This window comes from Cotesia typhae, unplaced genomic scaffold, assembly GCF_013202065.1.
Source record: "Cotesia typhae breed Kobodo isofemale line unplaced genomic scaffold, CoteBio_Ctyphae scaffold_152, whole genome shotgun sequence".
Taxonomy (NCBI): Eukaryota; Metazoa; Arthropoda; class Insecta; order Hymenoptera; family Braconidae; genus Cotesia; species Cotesia typhae.
The window spans coordinates 10,320,857-10,342,349 of NW_027423776.1; the positions used below are offsets into that span (position 1 = coordinate 10,320,857).

At 29.2% G+C, this 21,493-nt stretch overlaps 4 protein-coding genes across 6 annotated transcripts; all 4 read right to left on the minus strand.

The window, feature by feature from the left end:
* Nucleotides 1–1,417: 1,417 nt before the first annotated feature.
* LOC141536671 (uncharacterized) lies at nucleotides 1,418–3,410 on the minus strand. Its single transcript, XM_074257354.1, has 2 exons — nucleotides 2,587–3,410; nucleotides 1,418–2,332 (listed from the first exon to the last, which is right to left on the minus strand). Exon 1 carries the CDS (start codon nucleotides 3,346–3,348, stop codon nucleotides 2,725–2,727), a length of 624 nt encoding a protein of 207 aa, XP_074113455.1. The 5' UTR covers nucleotides 3,349–3,410; the 3' UTR covers nucleotides 1,418–2,332; nucleotides 2,587–2,724.
* Nucleotides 3,411–3,961: 551 nt separating this feature from the next.
* On the minus strand, nucleotides 3,962–10,078 carry LOC141536383 (uncharacterized). Its single transcript, XM_074256861.1, has 7 exons — nucleotides 10,069–10,078; nucleotides 9,356–9,918; nucleotides 7,052–7,065; nucleotides 6,658–6,970; nucleotides 6,267–6,401; nucleotides 5,535–5,742; nucleotides 3,962–5,317 (listed from the first exon to the last, which is right to left on the minus strand). The coding sequence occupies exons 1-7, from the start codon at nucleotides 10,076–10,078 to the stop codon at nucleotides 5,094–5,096; spliced, it is 1,467 nt and encodes a 488-aa protein (XP_074112962.1). The 3' UTR covers nucleotides 3,962–5,093.
* A 5,733-nt stretch (nucleotides 10,079–15,811) lies between these two features.
* LOC141535687 (uncharacterized) lies at nucleotides 15,812–18,973 on the minus strand. Its single transcript, XM_074255762.1, has 4 exons — nucleotides 18,806–18,973; nucleotides 17,671–17,775; nucleotides 16,535–16,842; nucleotides 15,812–16,461 (listed from the first exon to the last, which is right to left on the minus strand). The coding sequence occupies exons 1-4, from the start codon at nucleotides 18,837–18,839 to the stop codon at nucleotides 16,396–16,398; spliced, it is 513 nt and encodes a 170-aa protein (XP_074111863.1). The 5' UTR covers nucleotides 18,840–18,973; the 3' UTR covers nucleotides 15,812–16,395.
* Nucleotides 18,974–19,443: 470 nt separating this feature from the next.
* LOC141535688 (uncharacterized) lies at nucleotides 19,444–21,098 on the minus strand. 3 transcript variants are annotated; one of them, XR_012480630.1, is made up of 5 exons: nucleotides 20,555–21,096; nucleotides 20,299–20,337; nucleotides 20,123–20,162; nucleotides 19,928–19,964; nucleotides 19,444–19,825 (listed from the first exon to the last, which is right to left on the minus strand). XR_012480630.1 is itself a non-coding variant. In XM_074255763.1 (4 exons), exons 1-3 carry the CDS (start codon nucleotides 20,689–20,691, stop codon nucleotides 20,156–20,158), a joined length of 183 nt encoding a protein of 60 aa, XP_074111864.1. In that variant the 5' UTR covers nucleotides 20,692–21,098; the 3' UTR covers nucleotides 19,444–19,825; nucleotides 20,123–20,155. The 3 variants fall into 3 exon arrangements, 2 of the variants coding, with proteins under 2 accessions (XP_074111864.1, XP_074111865.1); XM_074255763.1 differs by lacking the exon at nucleotides 19,928–19,964 and having other exon boundaries at nucleotides 20,555–21,098; XM_074255764.1 differs by lacking the exons at nucleotides 20,123–20,162; nucleotides 20,299–20,337 and having other exon boundaries at nucleotides 20,555–21,098.
* Between the last annotated feature and the right edge of the window lie 395 nt (nucleotides 21,099–21,493).

Sequence of the window (21,493 nt, forward strand, 5' to 3'; positions counted from 1 at the left end):
TGCTCCTCTGCTGGAAAACAAAATCCTTTAATTAGTCCACCAATTACTTTAATTTTCCCTCTTCGTTTCTAATCAAGGACTCGGAATTTTATTAAATCAAAAATACACACTTGTTTTTAGAAAATAACCCTCAACAAGTTTCTTTTTTATTAATAATAATTAATAATAAAATAATCATTAAAAATAATGAAATTATATAAATTATAAGTTATAAGCTTTACCCAAATAAATTCGTAAACATTGTTAATAGATACACACAATTATTTGTAAGTACAATCAAAACAATTGATTTAACTCGAAGCATAATTATCTATTGTTTAGTCAAAAAAATTAACAAGTTAATTATAAAATAATAAGCTTGCAATTAAGTAATCTATTGGCATGACTTATTATTAAAAAGAAAAAAAAAAAAAAAACTAACGCGCAAACAAAAATAATTAATTAATTAATTAATTAAATAAATCTTTGTCTTATTTATAGAATATTAAAGTGAAAAGTGTGAGCGCATTATTAAAAAAATATATTTATATTTTAATTATTAATTATAAATGTATAATTTTATAAAAATAATAATTTATTCTATAGAAGCTTGGGAGACTTCGTCGAAAGGCATCTTCTGGTGGTGTCTCTTGTAATGGACGGTGAGATTCCCGCGCTGGCGGGCCTTGTAGGGGCATTCTGGACACTGAAAGGCGGGCGGCTTGCCCCCGCACTCTACTGTCTCGTGTCTGCGCATCGTGCTCTTCCATCGGTAGCCCTTGCCGCAGAACCGGCACCGGAACTTGCGCTGCTGTTCGTGAGGCAGCCCCACGTAAGTCAGGTCGCGCGGCTGCGGCAAAACCTCGAAGGACTCTGGAAAAACTACCTCGCGGGACCTCTCGCGGGCCCCGCTCTCACTGATGCTGTCATCCGCGGACCTGGGGCTGCGGCTCCCGCTGCTGATCGTCGACAGGGCCTTCTTCAGCGAGTACTTGCTCGACTTTCCGTAACTCGACCTCAGAATTGAAATTAGCGCCCCTTCGTCTGCAACAATTGCCGCGGAAACAAAAAATAATAAATAAAACAAAAAAAAAAAATAAAATAGGGGTAATTTGACCAACTGAGCAAGTTTTTGGTGGGGGGACACTTGCTTACGAGTTTTCGGGGCCCGATTTTTAAGCTCTGGTTGTTTTATATTTTACACGGGGATTTTTTTATTTTTTATTTTGTTTGGAGATTGTAAATTATTTAAATAATAATAATGAAACCCATAACCAACCCAACACAAATGATTCAGCCATAACCCGGAGATGTGCATGTTCTATGTACCCATGAAATATTTAACCTTTTGTGATAAAGTATTAAAGAGAAAGAATGAGAAGAAATAGTTGCCAACTGAAACAAATATTTTTATTAATAATAATAATAATAATTAAAATTTTCTAACGTTTTTAGTACAAATTTATTTGTAATAATAATTAAAATAATAAATAACAAGATATTAAATTTTATGAAGAAGCATGTGTTTGTAAAGGCTGCTCTTCTGAAGTCGCTTGTAACAAATAGGACACATGTATTGCTTGTACTGTCCGCACTCGTACTGCAGATGACGCGTAAGAGAGCTTTTGTTCTTGTAGCTTCTGTGACAGTGAATACAGGGATAGTGTTTCTTCGACCCGGAAGTTTTTATCTTCTTCGACCTTGCATCTGAAACAGAATGATTTTTTTTATATCAGTAACTGTTCTAGATCTTGATATTCTGGTTCCTGAGTATTTTCACAGACAAGAGTTTGTGAGAGAATTTTTGTTTTTTAAAAAGGATAATTTATTGTACTTACAAATTACAAAAATACATAGCTTACAAATGCGAGAATAAAACATGGTTTGTTATAAAATGATTATCATTATTAATATTGTTTGATAAAATAACTGCAGAGTACGGGGTAGGGGTGAAAATAAGTGAGTAATTAGCAGTAACGTGAAATCCTCTGAGTAGTTAAACATAAAAACAAGTAAAAAGGCCAGGTGGTAGATACTTCCCAGGAAGAGACAAGTGTCCAGGTGACTACTCACTCAAACAACTAACGAGACCCTGAAAATAAGTTTTAGGTCAAGAGTCAAGCCCACCAAGGGGAGGATAATTAGTGGGTGGAGGAGGGAATTTTAAAATGCTGCTCGGCCTGATGCGCCTGGAGTATGAACGCCTTGAAGGCTGCAAACGGACAGAGTGAGCACTTGTACTGGGGCGGTTCGCATTTGTGTTTCAAGTAGTTGCTCCACATCTTGTAGAACTTGCTGCATTTAGTGCAAGTGTACCCGAGCAGTTGATCGCCCATATACATCTTCCGGTACTCTGGAACCATAAAAAAACAAACAGAGATTAATCTTTGGAGCAATCTCTCCCGGAGATCACCGGTTAATTATAACGCTATCGGCAGGTACTGGTTATTCCCAGCCAAAGCTCGCCAATCTCGACAACAAACATTAACTAACATAATAAATAAATAATAAAAAAAAAAAAAAACTGTCCATTCCTCACACGCCACTCGATCAAGCATTTATTTATTTATAGCGAAGCCACTCAACTCGACTACATATAAAACTCACTGTCCAGGACTCTGCTGAAAGGAAACTCTTATTTCATAAATCTACAATTTATTACTTATTTTCATCTTTATTGATCTTTAAATTAAAATATTCCAAAAAATTACATTCACATTTTAAAAACAATTTTAAAAATAACAATTATTCCTTCAGGACCAAGAAAACTTTATCCTCCGCTGCCTTGGCCGCCAAGTTAATCTTTCTCACTTCATTTCCTTCGGCATTAGCCTTCCTTGCGGCCTCAAGCTGCTGCTGTTTCCTAAACTGGCAGTTTATTTTGTGCTTCGGCGCCTGCAAGTGCCTCATAAAATTATTCTTCGACTCAGAAACGTAACAGCAGACATTGCAAATGTACTTTTTTTTATTCTTACTAACTCGAGGGCCCGCATGCACGGTCTTGTCAATTAAATCAACAGCTCTGCTGATTTTCTCACCCCTCGGAACCACTTTCGCGCCTGCGCCCTGGTCCGCTTCAGTCGCCAACTTAATTTCACACTCTTGGTAGTGGTTTATCAGAGAAATGCAGGATTTTCCACAATAGTCGCAGTCTTTGAACAACGAACTCAAACTCTGGACGTTTTTCGTAGCCCGAACTCTTTCTAAACTTGGGTTTTTCTTCTTCTCCACTACAGGTTCCACGAGCGGGTTTTCTTCGCTCTCTAAAACTTCTTCGTCAATGTACTCCGGCTCTTCTTCTTTTTCTTCTTTTTTCCTCGACTCTTCAGCCTTCACGGCTGGTTTTACTTTTATTATCTTCAGAGTCATCGGCAGGGTGCTTAATTTCTGAATTTTAATCCTCGGAACCCCTGAAACAAATTTTTAAAAATTGTTTTAATATTTATTCTGATATTTTTTAATTATTTTCCTATTCGAATTTCTTCTTTATAACAAAAATTCAATCTTTAATTATTAATCATTGCAATGACATGCACATGTAATTTTAATGATTGTGTTAACAGTACCCATAACCTGTTAGAAGTTCTTGCTGAAGTTAAAAAAAATTTTATGAAACAATTCTTTAATTTTTTTTATTCAAACAAAAATTATTTTTATAAATATTTACAATGTAATTTTAATTCAAAAAAATACCAACGGGCAATATAAAACTTATTGAACAATTTTTTATGTTAATTATTATTCAAGTAAATTAAAAAAAAATTAAAACTTTCACTTTTAATTACTAATATTTTAATAAATAATTCTTTAAATAATAATTAACATTAAAATTAATAGTATTTTCTTAAAAATGTCTGTTAAATTAAATAAGCTTCATTAGAATTTTTTTTTAAATTATAAAATTAGTTTAATATTAGGAAGAAATTAAAAATTGATAAAAAAAACTTTAAAAAAAAATTTTTTTTTTTAATTAAACAAAAAATTTCTTGGTTCAAAATTTTATTTGCTTAATTTAAAAATTTTTTCTTTAATAAATTTAATTTTTAAATATCTGTAACTTTAAATACATTTATTTTTTCATCAAATTAATTTATTTAATATATAAATTTATCAGTATGAAGAAAAAGATATAAAAATACGCTCATAAAATAAGTAATCCATGTTTAAAACTAAAAACAAGCTTGAAGCTATTTATTTTCAACAATATAGTGATCTTCAGTAGCTTGATGAATGGCCTTAAGATGACGCCGGACATGCGATTTATAATTACTATGATATCCGCACAACTCGCACTTGTATCTGGACTTTATATTAGACTCATGAACATTCTTAATGTGCCTCACGATGTTAATATTCATGTGGCTCTTGAAGGTGCAGCGGTAGCAGGAGTACAAAGCATTGACATCGCGATGCGCGTTAAGTTCGGAGCAGAGTCTCATGTGCCGAATTAAGTGGGCCTTAACCTGGAACTTCCTTGTGCAGAACTTGCAGGACATTCTGTGCCTGGGCCTCTGTGCTGACACTTCGTCAGCAACGTCAAAAACTTCCACATTTTTGCTCTCAGGAACGTCCAGCGGGTCCGTCGCTGGTTCTGATTTTATTATTGGGACGGGATCTATCGTCAAATCGACAGACGGAGCCTCCGGTAGTTGCACCAAAACGACGCCGAATCTAGTGATGCTGCTGCGGCTTGAATTTTCAGGTGAACCTAAAACAAAATTTTTTTTGTGTTGTGTAATTTTTTTTTTTAATTAATAAATAATTAATTTTTTAATTTAATCTGATCATATTGTTCAATAATAATTTGTTCCTTTTCTGATTAAGTTGTAAAATAAAACGAAACGTTGCAAAATTTAAAAATCCTGCTCTGAGTTTTTTTCCCCATCCAAGTTCTTGAGAATTATACAATTATATTAATTTTATTGGTATTAATATTGTTACAGGTAATTAATGTCAACATGCAACCGATCACCAAGAAAATGAATTAAAAATAATTTTTTTGCCTGGGCCCATAACCTGTTGAAATGATAAAAATTTTAAATAAATTTACACACCATGCTTTTAATAATTTATTTATTAATTATTGCAAAAAAAAATTTGTATAAATGTTTATTTTAAATATTTTCAATGATATGCATTTTGTTAACATGTCGGAGCAAACTGTGCTTCTGAGAGAAATTTTGGTTACACAAGTGACAATTAAAATATTTCCGTCCGCCGCACTCGTATGTAACGTGTTTATCAAGACTTTTTTTACTACGATACCGTCTTTTGCACACCATACACATGTATTGAAGAGCTAGAGAGCCTGGATCGATACTGGGAAAAATATGGAATACTGGAAACAGAAAAAATGATTTGTTTAATTAATTTTACAAAAAAGATAACGATGAATACGATAACAAAAAACAACGAAGAAAGGATCTACAAAGAAGAAAAATTTCTGATTTTGGTCAGTTTATTTCAGATAAGTACATGGCTTAGTATACTAGTACATAGAACGGCTGAAAAACAAACTTTTGATTATTTTTAGTATTTTAAGATGTTATATTCACTTGATGTTGTGCACAGAGAGGAGATGCTTGAAGAAACTGGCGGGGACTCTGGATTTGTAGGGGCAGTAACGGCAAGAATAGTGAGTGTTGTTGAGCTTGCCACAGCCCATTTTGAGGTGCTTCCTGAGGTTCGAGGCCCAGGAGTACATCTGTCCGCAGTGAGGACACACGTGGAGCCGGGGCTTGACGATAGGAAATAGCCGGGGGTCTGCAATAAAATACCCGATTTAATTGTCATCAGCCTCACCTGTTATTATTATTGTGTTTACAAAACTGTAAGTGTCGTCAAGGTTTTATTATTACTTAGCACACAGAGTTTACGAGCCGGGATTACTAAATCGGTAAAACAATACTTTTGGTTGTGATAATTACCGCCAGTACGGCTACCATCTAACGTCCAAGCGCATGCCTCACCATTTTTAAATAAACAACAATTATTATTTACCAGAATACTTAAAGGGCTTTATCTCTCTTTCTCTCTCTCTCTGGAAATATTTTTAAAAACAACTAAAACCGCCGTCTGAAATAAATTAGATTTTTTAATTACGCGACATCAAGCGCAAAACCCACCTAAGGTCAATAATTATTTATTTTATTTAAAACCGATAAATTAATAGTTGTATTTATTATTATTATTATTATTATTATTATTATTTTCAGTCGTACAAAAATATTATTTAGTATTTTACAGGACTATTTTGTGGACGTTGAACATATGCCGCTTGAGATTACCCTTAAAATTAGATTTGTAAGTGCACAGCGAGCAGTAAAAATTCGGCGGCTTTCCACAGGCCATTTTTTGGTGAAGACGCAGACTTGCGATCCATGTAAAAGATCTTCCACAATGGTGACACCGGAACACGTTGCCTGGAACCAAAAAAATGAATTAGTAAGTAATAAAAAAATAACCCGCCGGATAATTATAAACTTTAGAGCAATATATAAATGAAAGTACGAAGCATTAATACAGTAGCTTTAACAGAGAGGAAATAAATGAGCGATAATAAAAAAAATTGATTGGAACTGCGGATAATAAATGAATCTTTGTGTGTAATAATAAAACATTATCGTAAAGCAGAAGATAATAAATTTATTTTAACAAAAAATATTTTAAAGGAGAGACTTTAATTATTATGAGGAATGAATTCTGAGGATGTGCTTCTGGAGGCTGCGCTTGTATCTGGTCTTGTGGGGGCAGTACGGACAGAACTCGGTGGGCTCCTTCCCGCACTCGACCTTCAGGTGGTTCTTCATGTTCCTGAGCCACCGGTATCCCTTGCCGCACTTCGGGCAGTAGTAGCACCCGGGTCTCTTGTCGAGGCACACCTGGTGCGTCATCGATCGTCGGGAGCTTCGCATCATCCTCATGCTGCCCAGGTGCGACGAGTAGCTCTCCACTCGCGGGAACTGCTGCGGGGGGTAGTTCGCCCACAGTCCTGAAAACAACCACCCGTTCATCAGTAACTGCTCTTACAATCTTGCAAGCTAAAAATGTTATAGTACTCATGAGCAATAACCACCAAAAGTAAACCTACGCAGCCTTACTTTTAAGAATAATCCAACAATATTATTTTAATTTAATATTTATTCATTATACCGGTACTTAATGCTACTTAGTTAGAAATATTTAATAAATTAGTCATTTCTTCTTTTTTTAAGGAAGCAAATCAAGTGTAGAAAATTTTTCCAGGATGGTTAGTTCGCATGTGCTTGTAAAGATTCCCCTTCTGCTTGGTCCGGTGGCCACAGTGCGGACACTTGAACCTTGGGTCTTTCCCACACTCGTATCTGGTGTGTCTGAGCAGAGTCGCGCGGTGTTGGTACCTCTTGCCGCAGTTTCTGCAGCAGAACGGGAACTGCATCTGCTGCTGCTCTACGGGCCACTCAGGTGATAAGTTTTTCATCGCCGCAATCATCAATGACTCGAAATGGAGATCTGTGCAAGTGGCAGAGAAAAATAACCCGTTATTCATTAATCCACGCTACAATTTTTCACAGTCTTTTTTTATCTAAAAAAAATTATTTAAAAAAAAATTTTTTTTTGTCTAAAAAAAATAATTAAAAAAAAATTATTTTCAAAGAATTTTTTTGTCTAAAATTTTTTTTTTTGCCCTTAAATAATTTCACTCTTCTTTAAAATTTTCTTCATTTGAATTAACTGATTTTTCTGTGTGAAAAAAAAAAATTTGTAAATTTTTTTTTATATAAAATATTGTTATTTGTTCAGGAGTTACATTTACTAATTTAAATTAATTAATTAAAAAATATTTAATAATAATATTTAAATTTTTAGAACTTTGCTCTTCATAAAAAAATTTTTGATATATTTTTAATTAATTAATATAATTTGACAAGCGTGACCGGTTCGTTGGGATGAACAGATCTGACATGTTGGTAGACATTGGAAGTTTTTTTGCTGCATAGTTGGCAGTACGGACACTTGAACCGCGGGGGTTTCCCGCACTCGTAGCGATAGTGCGCGAGCATTGAATCTCTCCTTGTGTAGCTCCAATTGCACGCGGGGCAGTGGAACCTCCCCGTGGATAAATTTATCGAGTAATCCTGGGCCTTTCGGGAATTACGAGAAGAAACTTCGCAGTCCTTGTCGCCGTAAATTCCTAAAAATAATTCACATTTTGTTAGACAAGTTGCCAGTTTTTATTCCACTCTGGGTTTTACATGCCAGGGTTGAAAGAGTTGTTTGAAGAATATAGTTTAAGTTATTAATTTTTTTTTAGAGAAGAAGAATAATCAATTGTTTTATTTTTATTACAATTTTATAATATTTTTATATTGTAAGTTTTAATTGCACTGTTTATAATTTCACACATTTTTATTTATCACACATTAAATCACGAGATATTTTAATTACTTATTCACTAAAAATTGCTTTTGTAATTTTAAAAAAAAAAGCTACAAACATTTAAGCAATTAAAAATATTAATTGTACTTTTTTTTAATAAAATAAATTTTTTTAAATTTGTCTCATTAAATTGTTCAATCTGTAAAATTTTATCAAAATTACGCTTTTTTTCCTGCTAAAAAATTTTTTTAATAAATATTTTTCTTAGTCAAGATTTTTTAACAAAAAAATTAAAGTAAAAAAAATTGAGCAACGACTAGATCACACAAAATCTTAATAATATTACATTTAAGGAGTCATACTTAATTGCAAGCTCAAAAAATCAGTTTTTTAAAAATTATCACTCTGCGTAACTCCTTAAGTAAATTAAAAATATATTTAAAATTATTCAATTAATTTAAAGTATATATTTAAAGATATAAAAAAGTTAACTCTATTCAAAAGAAAAAATCTTGAAGAAATTATTCTTTGTATAAGTAAATTTTTCTCAGGTAAAAAAATTTTTTTTTCCTTAAAATTGTATTCTTCAAAATTTTATTTTTTGTTTCAAATTTTTCTCTTGAATAAACTTAATTTTTTTGTAAGGTAAAAGATCCAGTTATTAGCCCCTGCAATTGAATTTTTATAAAAAAAAAAAAAAAAAAAAATCGGTTTCAATAAATTAATAAATATAATTATTTAATTTTTAATTTTAAGAAAATTGCTTTTTTGAGAACATTTTATTTTTTTAATTAAAATAAAATTGCAAGTGTTAAACAACTAAGCCAGTGTTAATAACTGGATCCTTTTACCTTAGTAGTCAGCTCAAATTATTTTGAATTGTTACTAATTTTTTTTTTTTTTTAAATAGATTTTATTTTTTTTTTTTTAATTATTTAAAATTATATTTCTTCACAAATCTACCTTAAATTAATACCCAAAAACTTTACTGAGCAATAACCAAATTAACCCGACAAACTTTGTCCTTATGTTCATTCATAGAATGCTCTTTAACATCATCCCTAAAGTGTGCTCTAAACGAGCAATAATAGCACTTAAATTGCGTCAATTTTTCGCACTCAAAATTAATATGATTCTCCAAAATCCTCTTGCTGGTGCATTTCTTCCTGCATTCGTCATTTGGGCACAAATATCTTCCCTCAGATTTATCCAAAGGTTTATAGACGTCAATAACACTCGCGTTTTCTCCACTGTGGACTCTAGAAATATGAGACTTAACATAGCAGTTCCACTTGGACCTGTATTTGCAGAGCGGGCACATGAATCTCAGGGGTTTTCCGCAGTACATCGAGTGAGTCTTCAAACAACCCTTCATTTTAAACACTTTGCTGCATCCAGGGTTTGGACACGAGTACTTCTTCCTTTTCTTCTTCGTATTTCTTCTCTTGGTACATGTTTTTTTTTTTACCGACTCTGGAACTAACGGCGAATTATTGCTGGTCTCTAAATTGTCGGTATAATTTGATTCTGTTATTCCTGAGTCCAGTTCTGGAGACTCTACAAATCTTCGGTATAATTTATCTGCGATAAATATTTTAGAAATGTAAACTGTAAAATAAAAATTTTTTAATTTTTAGTAAAATAATTTTTTTTTAGATTATTTATCATGTGCGGTGCTAAATTTTCACACTTTTTTGTTGAAATAATTCATAAAAAATTATTGTGCAATACACCCCATCATTTTGTGAAAAAACACACCGCCATTCCGCCATTTTGTCGGTAAAACTTTGCAATAAAGCCACAAAACCTAGAAAAATATTTTTTTAATTAATAATTATTTTTAAAATTATTATTTTGCAAATCTATGCTTCTAAATTTTATAAATTAAGTATAAATAAATTTTAATTTTACAAAAAATAATTAATAATTCTAAAGTCTAAATTTAAAAAATTTTTTTAAATTAATTAAAAATTAAAAATAAATAATTTATTAATATTTAATTTAAAAAAATGTTTATAAATTAATTAATATTAATTTATTTATTTAATAAATTATTTATTAACACTAAAACTCTAAATTATACAACAAAATTATATTTAAACAAATGGAATGAAATTATCTTGATTTAACAAGATCAACTATGCGAATTTCCATGCCAGGATGACGATGATTCAAGTGTCTCCGAAGATTGCTCTTGAAGCTGGTGATAAACCCGCAATACGCGCACATAAACCGCGGAGCTTGCCCGCACTCATACCTCAAGTGAGTTAACAAAGTTCCCTTAGCTTTGTAACTCCTTCCGCAGTTATTATTCGGACATTTGTAGTACCCGTGGGTCATTCCCAATCTTTGGACCGGTCTTCGTCTTCTCAGGCTGATGTATCCTGTAAAAAAAATTTTTTTGTTAGTATGCTTCACTTTTTTCACTCACACGAACACATGCGCTAACAATTATTAAATTACAATAATTAAATTTTGCTGAAGAAATATTTATGTTTATTTTCTAATCATACAATCAAATAGTTAGCTATTTATTTTACATTAATTAAAATTTGAATTAAGCAACTAAGTAATTATTTTACTTATCACAAAAATTTGATCTTAAATTTTTATTAAATATAAAATTAAAAAAAAATTATATCAATAAAATCAAATAAAAATTTCGTTCGAAAAACGAAAATTAAAATTAATTGACCTCACTTGTAAATATTTACCGAAATATTTTTCATTAACTATATTTAATTTTTGGTTTTTTTTTTTTTTTTTTTTTAAAGCGGACAAAAAAATTTTTAAATTTAATTTTCCCGCTTTTTTTTTTTTTTTTAAATTCACTTGTCAATTAAATTTTTAAAAATCTATCCTTTTTTAGTAATATAAATTTTTTTACAAGGATTATACAACTCAATAACAAAATTCGTGAACCCAGGATGTTTCGCGCTGACATGCGCCCTTAGATCGGCCTTACGATGAGACCTGTGCTCGCAATACGGGCACTTGAACCTGGGGGGTTTCCCGCACTGGTAATTGTAATGGGTGTTGCGATTGCTCTTGTCGCTGAATACCCGCGAGCAAGTTGGGTTCGGGCAGGCGTACTTCACCGCTTCTATTTGCAGATCTGGTTGAGATTTTTCTGCGGTGGGTGCTATTGGCGGGGGTTCTTCCATCCAGACAATCATCGGTCGAACTAGAAAAAAATTCAAGTTAATTAGTACATTTAATTTAACTTTTAATTTTAGTAATTACAATTTTTTTTTTTTTTTTTTTTTATTTAAATAAATTATTAGAATTTTTTATTTTTTTTTATTAGTAATTAATAAATTTTTTATACATTGGTAATATTTTTAATTATAATTTATAATTGTTGGTAATATTTGATTATTAATTTTTTTTTTAATAATTATTTAATAATAAATATTAATACAGTCCTTTAAATATAAATTTGAAGCTTTAGCTAACATTTAATTTTTTTAATTTAATAAAAATTTTTTTTAAATATTTTTTATACTTCTTAATTTTTTTTTTAATTTTATAAATTAAGTAAAAAAAAAACATTTATAAATTAATTTAAATTTTACAATAAATTATTAACATTAAAATTAATTAAAAAATTAACAATAAATAATTTTTATAAAATTTAAAAAAATATAAAATAAAAAATTTAATTATTTATTTTGCACTCATATTTCATGTGATAATAAAAATTATCTTTGCGAGTGTATCTTTTATTGCAAGATTTGTTCGGACATTGGAAGAAACTGCTCTTGTTCGAAGGTTTGTTGTCGTAGAGCTCAATTACATCCGTCTTGAGATTAGGATGAATTCTTTTGGCGTGCAATTGAATGTTGTACTTGGTCAGCGACTTGTACTGGCAGTGAGGACACATGTACCTCGGCGGTTTCCCGCAGTAATATTTAACGTGCTTGTTCCGCGAGTCCGCGTGCTGGAACACTTTTTGGCAGTTCGCGTTCGGACAGTAGAACAATCCGGCCCTTTTAAGCGGCTCTGTTATCGGTTTTATCAGTCTTAATGCTCCCGGCAGGACTATGAACCCTGAAAAATTTTTAATTACATTTTTTGTTAGTTTTTTTTTTTTTTTTTTTTTCATAAAATCTTAATTTTACACAAATATTTACTTTTTTATATTTAATTTGCCAAAATTTACATCTGAAAAGAAGAAATTTAATTTATATTTACAATTTACAATTTATGTATTTAATAATAATATTAATTAATTAATAAATGAAATTTATAAATAAAAAATGAATAAATTAAATTTTCAAATTTTTTTATAATTTTTTCTTTTAAATTAAAAAAAATTTTTTTATTTTTTTTTTTAATTTAAAAAATTTTAAAAAAGTTTTTCAAATTTATCTTTACTTTGCAAATGCCGTGTATTGTATAAAATAATTATTACTAAACATTTTACACATCAGAATGTAATCATATTCTTGTAAATTATCGAGGGCGTTTTTTTACAAATAAATAAAATATTTATTTTAGTAAAAGAAAAAACTTTTTTAAATATTTATTAAATTTATTAAAAATTAAATAAACTTGTTTGTAATTTCAAATACAAATTTAAGGCTCAAAATTACTATTACTTTTTTGTAGAGAAAATTTTTATCTATCATATTCATCAAAAATTTCATCAATTGTCAATAACAATTTTTATTCCCATCAAAAACTCCAACAAATTGCGTTTTTTAGTTAGTTATAGTCATTAAATGTTTATCGGTAATAAAAAGTTATATTTAAAATTCTATATACGTCCTGTAATTTTGTCAAAGTCAAGTATTGAGTGATAGTATGAAATTAAGTGTAGTGAGTTGTGCAATTATTAAATACCAGAGTTTCAATCAAGCCCATATGTTCCAGGTATATAAATTTACAATTTTTTCAATTAAATTTCTCTTCTACCCTTTATTTAATTTTTTATATATTTCAGGAAAAATCCAGGGAATTTTTCTTCCTAAAAGTAAGTTAATAAATTGCTCCACAATTTTATAATTAATATAATGAAGTAGAAAAATTTAATTAGTGTCTTGTTTAATCAAATGAAACTTGCAATGAGCCTAATTATTTGTGCCGCATGAATTTAGTAGGAAGTTTTTTCCCGCACTCGTAGTTCAAATGATACTTCAAGCTATCCGTCGTCTTATAACCCCGCGAACAATTTTGATTCGGACAAGAAAACTCTCCAGGTTTGACAACAGGCTTCCAGAGTTGAATAATCTGCGGGTCAAGTTCTTTGTGGATTCTAATCGAGTGTTTCTTCACGTTGGTAGACTTGAGGGACTTGTAGGTGCAGTAAGAGCACTGGTATCTCGGTGGCTTTCCGCAATGGTATTTCTCGTGATATATCCAGCTGTTATTGGTGCTGAAAGTGCTGTCGCACTTAGAGCACTTGAATTTACCCCGAGGATTAGTCTTGGATTTTTTTTTAGCTCCTGGATTTTCTTCCACCGCCCATGTCTTCTCCCAGCTGCCTGCAGATTCTGCAAAAAAAAAAAATAAATTAAAAAATTTTTATTTAATTTATTAAATTAAGTAAAAATAAAATTTTGGTAGGAAAAAATTAAATTTGCAAATTTAGTAATTTATTTTTTAGATTATTTATTTATTTCTTCTTTTTTAAAAAAATTTTTTTTTTTTTTTAAATAAAAAAAAATGTATTAAATTACAATCAAAAATTAAAAAATTGAAATTTTCCAAAATTTTTTATCTTCCACACAAATTTTTTAAATGAGCATCCAAGCCCTTCTTGAACTTGTATCGCTGCGAGCAGTTAGGACAAACAAAAGTCCCCATTTCTTCAGGATACGGATTGTAAAGTTCAATTACATCCGTCATCAAATCAGGATGAAGCGCCTTTGAGTGTGTTCTGACATTTGGCGCCCAGTGGGACCTGTATTCGCAGTATCCGCACTGGTACCTTGGCGGTTTTCCACATATATACTTCACATGCTTACGCAAAGTATTTTCGTCCTTAAAAACGCTGTTACAGTGGGCGTTCACGCAAGGATACTTGTTGAGATTAATATTTGAGTGAAAATTCTGCAGCCCTGAATAATAGTCATCGAACCTTCGCACTGTTAGCGGGTAGTTTCCTGGAACAAAAATTAATTTTTTGTTAGTTTTAATTTAAACTATTATTACGCTAGATTTAGATTTTTATTGCTTAAAATTAATTGAAGATTTTAGTTTTTTTTTTTTTTTATTTTATAATGAGTTATTAGACATGCTAATTAAAAGTGTGATTAGAACCTTCATGCTTCCAAGTAATAGTGTTAGAATTTTTTTAGATACTTTGGTAATAATTATCCTGAAAAATAAAAAGTGATTCTGAAAATTATTGATTAACAAAAAAGAAGAAATAATTACAATGACCTTTATTAAATAAATAATTTGTTTTATTACATTTGTTATTTATGGTCAAGTCTTTATTTAACAATAATTAAAATTTTGAGAAGAAAAATATTATTTAATTTATTTTTTATGCAAAATTTTAGTATTTTTAAAATTTAATTATTTTCAAGTACTTTTTTTAATTTTTTTTTTAATTGTAATTTTTATTTGATAAAAATTTCAATTTTAAAAAATTCTTTAGACATTTTAAAATTTAATAACAAATATTAATAATTTTTTTTTTTTATCAAAAATATTTTCGAATTATTTTTCAAAGTAAAAAAAAAAATAAAATTCAGTTAAATAGTCACTGAAGTTCATAATTTTTTGCCGTGAACATCATTTAAATGTTTTTTAAGACTATGTAAGTGGTAAGTCCTCCAATTTTCACAAACCGGGCAAATAAATTTCTTCTCTTTGCCACACTTGGTCTTCATATGTAGACTTAAACTTGATTTATATTTATAGGACCGTAAGCAAGTAAAGCAAGAGAAGAAGCGACCTTTTACAGGATTAGAAACATCTACAGCCTTTTTAGATATTTTTTTTTTTTATGAACAGGCTTCATAGGATTTTTTGAAGAAATTTTCTTCTTATTTTCTTTAAATTCATCTTTAAATTTCGCGCTTTTTTCTGAAGTCATTTCTTCAGACTGTAAATTATTTTTCCAACAATCAACAGAGTGTTTATCACGTTGGCGCTCGCTATTGAACATCACGTTGCATTTTAGATTATGACACGCGAATTTTATATTTTTTATCTTCAGTTTGTTCAAATCATCGTCTTCTTTGACTGGAAAAATTTCTTCGTGGCCTGGGAAATCGTCACAGCTCGTTTCCATGGTGATTAATTCTGGAAAAATTTTATTTTTGTTAATAATTGAATTTTTTATTTAATTTTTTACTTTTGAAAACATAAAAAAAATATTAGTTACAAAAAAACACTTTTACAATTCACAAAAAAATAATTAATAAATAATTAAATAATTTTTTTAATCAATTAAATTTTATTTATTTAAATAAAATAATTAATTTTAAACAACGCTTAATAATAACTTAGTTTTTCAAAATTTTAAACCAAAAATTTAAAGAGGTTTTTTTGTAATAATAACACTTCAATACTAAACTAAATAACGACGACAAAATTATTTGAAAGATCAAATTTTTACCATTAAATAATTTTTACAAATGAAACAGTATTAATATTTAAATTTGCAAATTTAAATTTAAATCAAAGACAGTATCAATTTTTATTTGAAACTTTTTTTAAAATTATAACATATTAAATCTTTTATTTTCTATCTTAAATTATATTGCAATAATTATTAATTGAAAATGCAATAATTCAATTTTTTTAGTTTAATTCTGCAAATGTGCATTAATACAAATAATTAACTACAATAAACATTGTGGATAAGTTTCAGTTCAGAGACTTAAATAATAATCTACAAAGTACCAGACATATAATTATTTTAAAAATTTTTAAATAAACAAATCAACTATTGATAAAATAAAAACTTAAAATTTCACTAAGAAAAATGATTAATTATTTAATAGTAAATTGTCTGGTACTTTCAGTATCATGAATAATGTCCAATAAATTCGATAGTATAATCAGTAATTATCAGGCTTGAAACTTTAAAACAAAATGAATTTATTCAGGCTGGTTCTCTGTCAAAAGTGGAATATCTGGTTCGCAAAGTGTTTCTACAGCTTTTCCCTGAAACAATATTTTTATCCATCAAGAAAATAATTCTGCATAAAATTAATTAAATATAAGAAAAAAAACTCACCACTTTTTTGGTCTCTCCCCCACTTTTATTGCCCTCCGCCGGATTATAAAGCTCGATAACTTTAGCATCGAGATCAGAGTGCATTCTAAAAGCGTGGTCTTTGATATTTCTCTTGAGCAAGGACTTGTAATCGCAGTGAGGACACTTGAACCTCGGAGGTTTCCCGCAGTAGAGATTAACGTGAGCATTGCGATTGTACTTTTTGCTAAAAACTCTGTTGCAGTTCGGGTTCGGGCAGGCGTACTGCGGAGGTCCGACCTGGATGCTCGTCTCCATCAAGTTCCCTGCAAACCACAGGCTAGAGAATGCTGAAAAAAATTAATTTTCTCATTAATAATTAATCTATGTTATTAAGAGAATAAGTAAAATTTTTTGGCCAGTGTATTTTTATGATAAAATGGGTTTTTATGGTTAAATTTGATATCGTTGAAAAAATCTTGACCTGGAGTTGTGCCTTTTCATGGTTTCATATTATTCTCACCAATAGTCAATTTATGATGATAAGTATTTAGGCTGCATTCAAAAATACTCTATATCTAGATTTATAATTAAAAAATGATCCTGTATCTCGTGAACTATTGACATTTTTTAAGATATAAGCTCATCCCGATGTTACACTCATCAAGAGCTTTCATTTGAGTACCAACATGCATTTTTCATATATTTATTTATATATTTATATATATGTATACATGAAAAATATATAAAAAATGCATGTGGGTACTCAAATGAAAGCTCTTGATGAGTGTAACATCGGGATGAGCTTAAAACTTTAAAAAAGTCATTAATTAATTAATTAATTAATTAATTAATAACTCTTTTAGTGACTGCAAGGTTGCTAGTATAAAAATGAGTTAGTAAAAATTTTTACAAAAATATTAATAAAGCGTATAAGCACCCACTGCGTAAAATAAACATAAATTGTGAAAAATTTTCGATAAAATTTTTATTAGCACATTAAATAATAATTTATAAAAAATAATTAAAAATTCAGTAAATTCCAAGCATGTGCGGCTTGTAGAGCTCGATAATACTGATGTCAAAATTTGTGTGCTTTCGCTTGCAGTGTTCTTTAATGTTGGTCTTGAAATGGGACTGTTGGTTGCAGTAACCGCACTTGTACCTCGGAGGCTTACCGCACTGATGCTTAAAGTGTCTATTGCGATTGCTCTTGTCGTTAAACACGCTCTTGCAATTCGGGTTCAAGCAGGCGTACTTTTCGTCCCTACTCTTGAAAAGTTCTGAAAAACAAAAATTGTCAGTTTTAAATCTTAGATTTGAAAAAAAATTATTTTTATTAACTACACATGTTTGTAAATTGCAAAAAATACTCTAAGATTATTTTTAGTATTTATTTTATGCAATTTGTTACATTTACTTATTGTAATTATGGTTTTTTAGTTATAAATTAGAGTTTTTTTATTTTGGTAAATTATTTTGGAGGTTTTTAAGGGGAAATTTTCATTATTTAGCTTTGAATTATTTTTTAAAATTAAATTAAGTATTTAAAATACTTAACTTTCATTAATTTTATAAAATTTTTAAAATTACTGCCGGTAAATTTAAAAACTAACAAGTGCCGCCCTCTGAAGTTCGTGCGCTAGAACTTCTACCGCCATTTTGACTTCTAAAACTCATCTCCCGACTTTAAAACTCAATTTCTCTTTAATTTTAATCGATTAAGACTTAAAAAAAATTTTTTTTATAATTTTTACAGTAGTAAAAATATAATTGCGCATTAATTTTTTCAATTATTATTTATTATTTATTTAATTTGTATGCCAAGACAATGGCCGAATGGCAAAAATATAAAAATATAAGAATATAAAATACATGTAAGAGTATAAACGTCTTTAAATAGGTATTGTAACAATATTGAGATTTTGCTAACAAAAATTTAAAAACAATCCGAAAATTTAGGAAAATATAATCAGTTTTTTACAATAAAAAAAAATATATATATATTTTAATGATTTGAATCGTCATCAGTGAAGTCGGGAATCAAGTTCTCTTTAAGCTCAAGGTCATGGAAGAATTTATAAGCTTTTGTCTTGAAAGTATCAATGCTAAGTGCATTTATGACATCAGGTGGTAATTCTCTCCAGAGGCGTATCAATGAGATCAGAAATGAATGTTCGTAGACAGTAGTTGAGAAATTGGGAATTTTAAATGTGATATTGTTTTGTTTGGCAGCCACTCTATCAGAATTAAGGTATTTATACCTCAATTAAGGTATTTTATACTTAAAAAAATTATTACAAAAATTCTAACCGTTAAATTTCTCAAAATTTCCCCTTAATAACATCCAGGGATTCTGTCCCCATAAAATTTAATTTAAAAAAAAAATCTTAAAAGCCATTTCCGCAGCGATTTTGTAAATGATAAATCAAAAGTTTTTTGTGCCTAAAAATCTCGTAGTAATTTTCCGGCGGACAAACAAATTTGTCGCTTCTCTGAGAATTCGGCTTGTAGAGTTCAACAACAGGAGTAATCGCGTCTTGATGTTTGTTTATGACGTGTCTCTTGACATCGTTCCGCCATGTTGTTTGGTAGTCGCAGTGAGGACACTTGAATCTTGGGGGCTTCCCACAATGATTGTTTATGTGACTCCGCAAATTGTAGTACGAATTGAAGACACTTCTGCAGTTTGAATTCGGGCACGGGTATTGGCCAATCATAGTGTGGCGCCTCGGTTGGTACGGTTCCGCAAAGATGGCGCGTGGAAAAACTGAAACAGACATTTTACTTTGTTAGCAAAGTAATTGAGTTTTTATTTTATTTAAAAACATCCTTGAAGTCACGGAAAATTTTAATGTACAAAAAAATTTTCTTTTTACCGCGGAAAATTTGAATTTTTTTATGTACAAAAATTATTTACAATTTTCCTGAAAAATATTTTAAACTTAAAATTTTTAATATAAAATTTTATTAATTTTTTTTTTAATTACATTGCGAGTTTTTGACATTAAAAATAAATTTTATTAAATGTTTTTTTTAATTTTTATCTGTATCGTTCAACGACCCAGATATGTTGGCCAGGATGCCGTTTTTGCTCGTGAATTTTCACGTTAGTTTTCAGGTGCGAGCGATATTCGCAGTACGGACATTGAAACCGCGGAGGTTTTCCGCAGTGATAGTTTATGTGAGTCCCCAGGTACCGCTTTTCCTTGAAAACACTCTTGCAGAACGGATTGGGACACGGAAAGCGACCGATGGTCCTTTGAGTCCCAGGAACCTTAAGTTTTAAGTTCAGACGCGGCGGCCGCATCATCATTAACGCGAGGTCAAAATCTGAAACATAAATTTCAAAATTTGTTAATTGAAATTGTTTTTTATTTTATTAAATACTTAAAAAAAATATTTTTTTAATTTAACTATGCATTTTTTTACCACCTTTATTTTTTATAGAATTTTCTTGAGCTTCAGAGTCCTAGAATTAAATTTAAATAAATTGATCCAAGTTTAAAAATTAAAAATTTACCAAATAAAAAATTTTGCGTCAAAAACTTTTGTGTTAAAATTTTTTACTGTGTAAAATTAAATTTTAATAATTTATTAATTAATTAATTAATTTGTTGCATTTTTCACCTCTTAAATTTTTTATAAAATTTTTTTCGATCTCTAGGCCCTGTAATTGAAATAAAAAAAAATTAATTAAGATATACAAATAAATAATTAAAGTTTCAAAATTAAATTTGAATAATTTATTACATTTTTTTTTTTCATAATAAATAAATAAATTAATTAATATTTTAATTTTTTACCTTCTTAATTTAAAAAAAAATTTTCTTAATTTGCAAACTCTGTAATTAAATTAAAATTAATTAAAAAATTTAATTCAAATGATTTATTAATTTTTTTACATTCAATATAATAAATGAATATATATATATATATATATATATATATATATATATATATATATATATATATATATATATATATATATATATAAATAATTTGGCGCATAGAGGTATTTCCTTACACTAATAATTAAAATAAGATAATTTTAAAATTTACATGTGAGTATCTAAGTCCCAGTGATGGGCATGAAGTTTCTCATGATCTCGAAGATGATGCCGATGTTTGAATCTTTTTTCGCAGCTTGAGCATTGAAATCTCGGGCCGACTCCGCACTCAAGTCTAAGGTGTCTCATTAGGTTGCATTTATGCGAGTAAGTCCTCGCGCACTTTGGGCACGCGTGAAGCTGGACCTCGATGTTGACCTGAGGCGGACCCCAAACTGTAACAAAAATATTAACTCAATTTTTATCAACCTGACATTTATTTTAGTTTAATTATTTAATTAGCGTGATGTTATTTTTTTATGCAGTGGATTACGAACATGCGAAAAAATCGATCACGGATAAATTTTTATTAAAAGTATGGTATTTATTTTTATTTATTGGACACTCTTAACATTGCTTAACAATTTTTAATTGCTTAAATAGTTTCTTTTATTTTTTTTTGTTGGTATCAGACTATTTGGTTACTTAATTAGTATTTATTAAATAATATTTAATACTCTGTACGGTTGATAATTACACAGTAAAAAATTTTGTGTTAAAAATTTTTATGTCTAATATTTTACACTTTTGTTTATTAATTTAACACAATTAATTTTAAATTTACACATTAAAGTGTTAAATGCTTAACACAAAAATTTTTAACACAAAATTTTTATACTATGTATTTTTTTGAATATATTTACAAATTGGGTAATTTTTTTTAGCGCGCGGTTTTAATTTAGATCATAAAAAATTCAAATTATTTATTTAATAAATTTATTAAATAATTATAAAAAAAAAAAAAAATATTTTTTTTTTTAAGTCCCACAAAATTTAATGACATTAAATTTAGCTGCCATTTTACAATTATTTTAATTTTTTTTTAACAAAAATTATAAAAAAAATGGACTTGTAAAAATTTTAATAAATTAAAAATGCAATTTTTTAAAAC

Bases quoted from the DNA above. Each gene is read 5' to 3' on its own strand.
- LOC141535688 (XM_074255763.1), bottom strand. From the start codon at position 20,691: ATGAGACACCTTAGACTTGAGTGCGGAGTCGGCCCGAGATTTCAATGC. The intron at 20,338-20,554 runs GTAAATTTTAAA...ATTTAATTACAG, and splicing joins TGGGACTTAGATACTCACAT to AGTTTGCAAATTAAGAAAAT.
- LOC141535687 (XM_074255762.1), bottom strand. From the start codon at position 18,839: ATGTTATTAAGGGGAAATTTTGAGAAATTTAACG. The intron at 17,776-18,805 runs GTTAGAATTTTT...TTTGTTTTTCAG, and splicing joins AAATTTTGAGAAATTTAACG to AACTTTTCAAGAGTAGGGAC. The intron at 16,843-17,670 runs GTAAGCCTCCGA...AATTTTTTTCAG, and splicing joins ACACTTTAAGCATCAGTGCG to CATTCTCTAGCCTGTGGTTT.
- LOC141536383 (XM_074256861.1), bottom strand. The intron at 6,402-6,657 runs GTCTCTCCTTTA...TTTTGGTTCCAG, and splicing joins CATTCCTCATAATAATTAAA to GCAACGTGTTCCGGTGTCAC. The intron at 5,743-6,266 runs GTAATCTCAAGC...ATTTTATTGCAG, and splicing joins TTACAAATCTAATTTTAAGG to ACCCCCGGCTATTTCCTATC.
- LOC141536671 (XM_074257354.1), bottom strand. From the start codon at position 3,348: ATGACTCTGAAGATAATAAAAGTAAAACCAGCCGTGAAGGCTGAAGAG.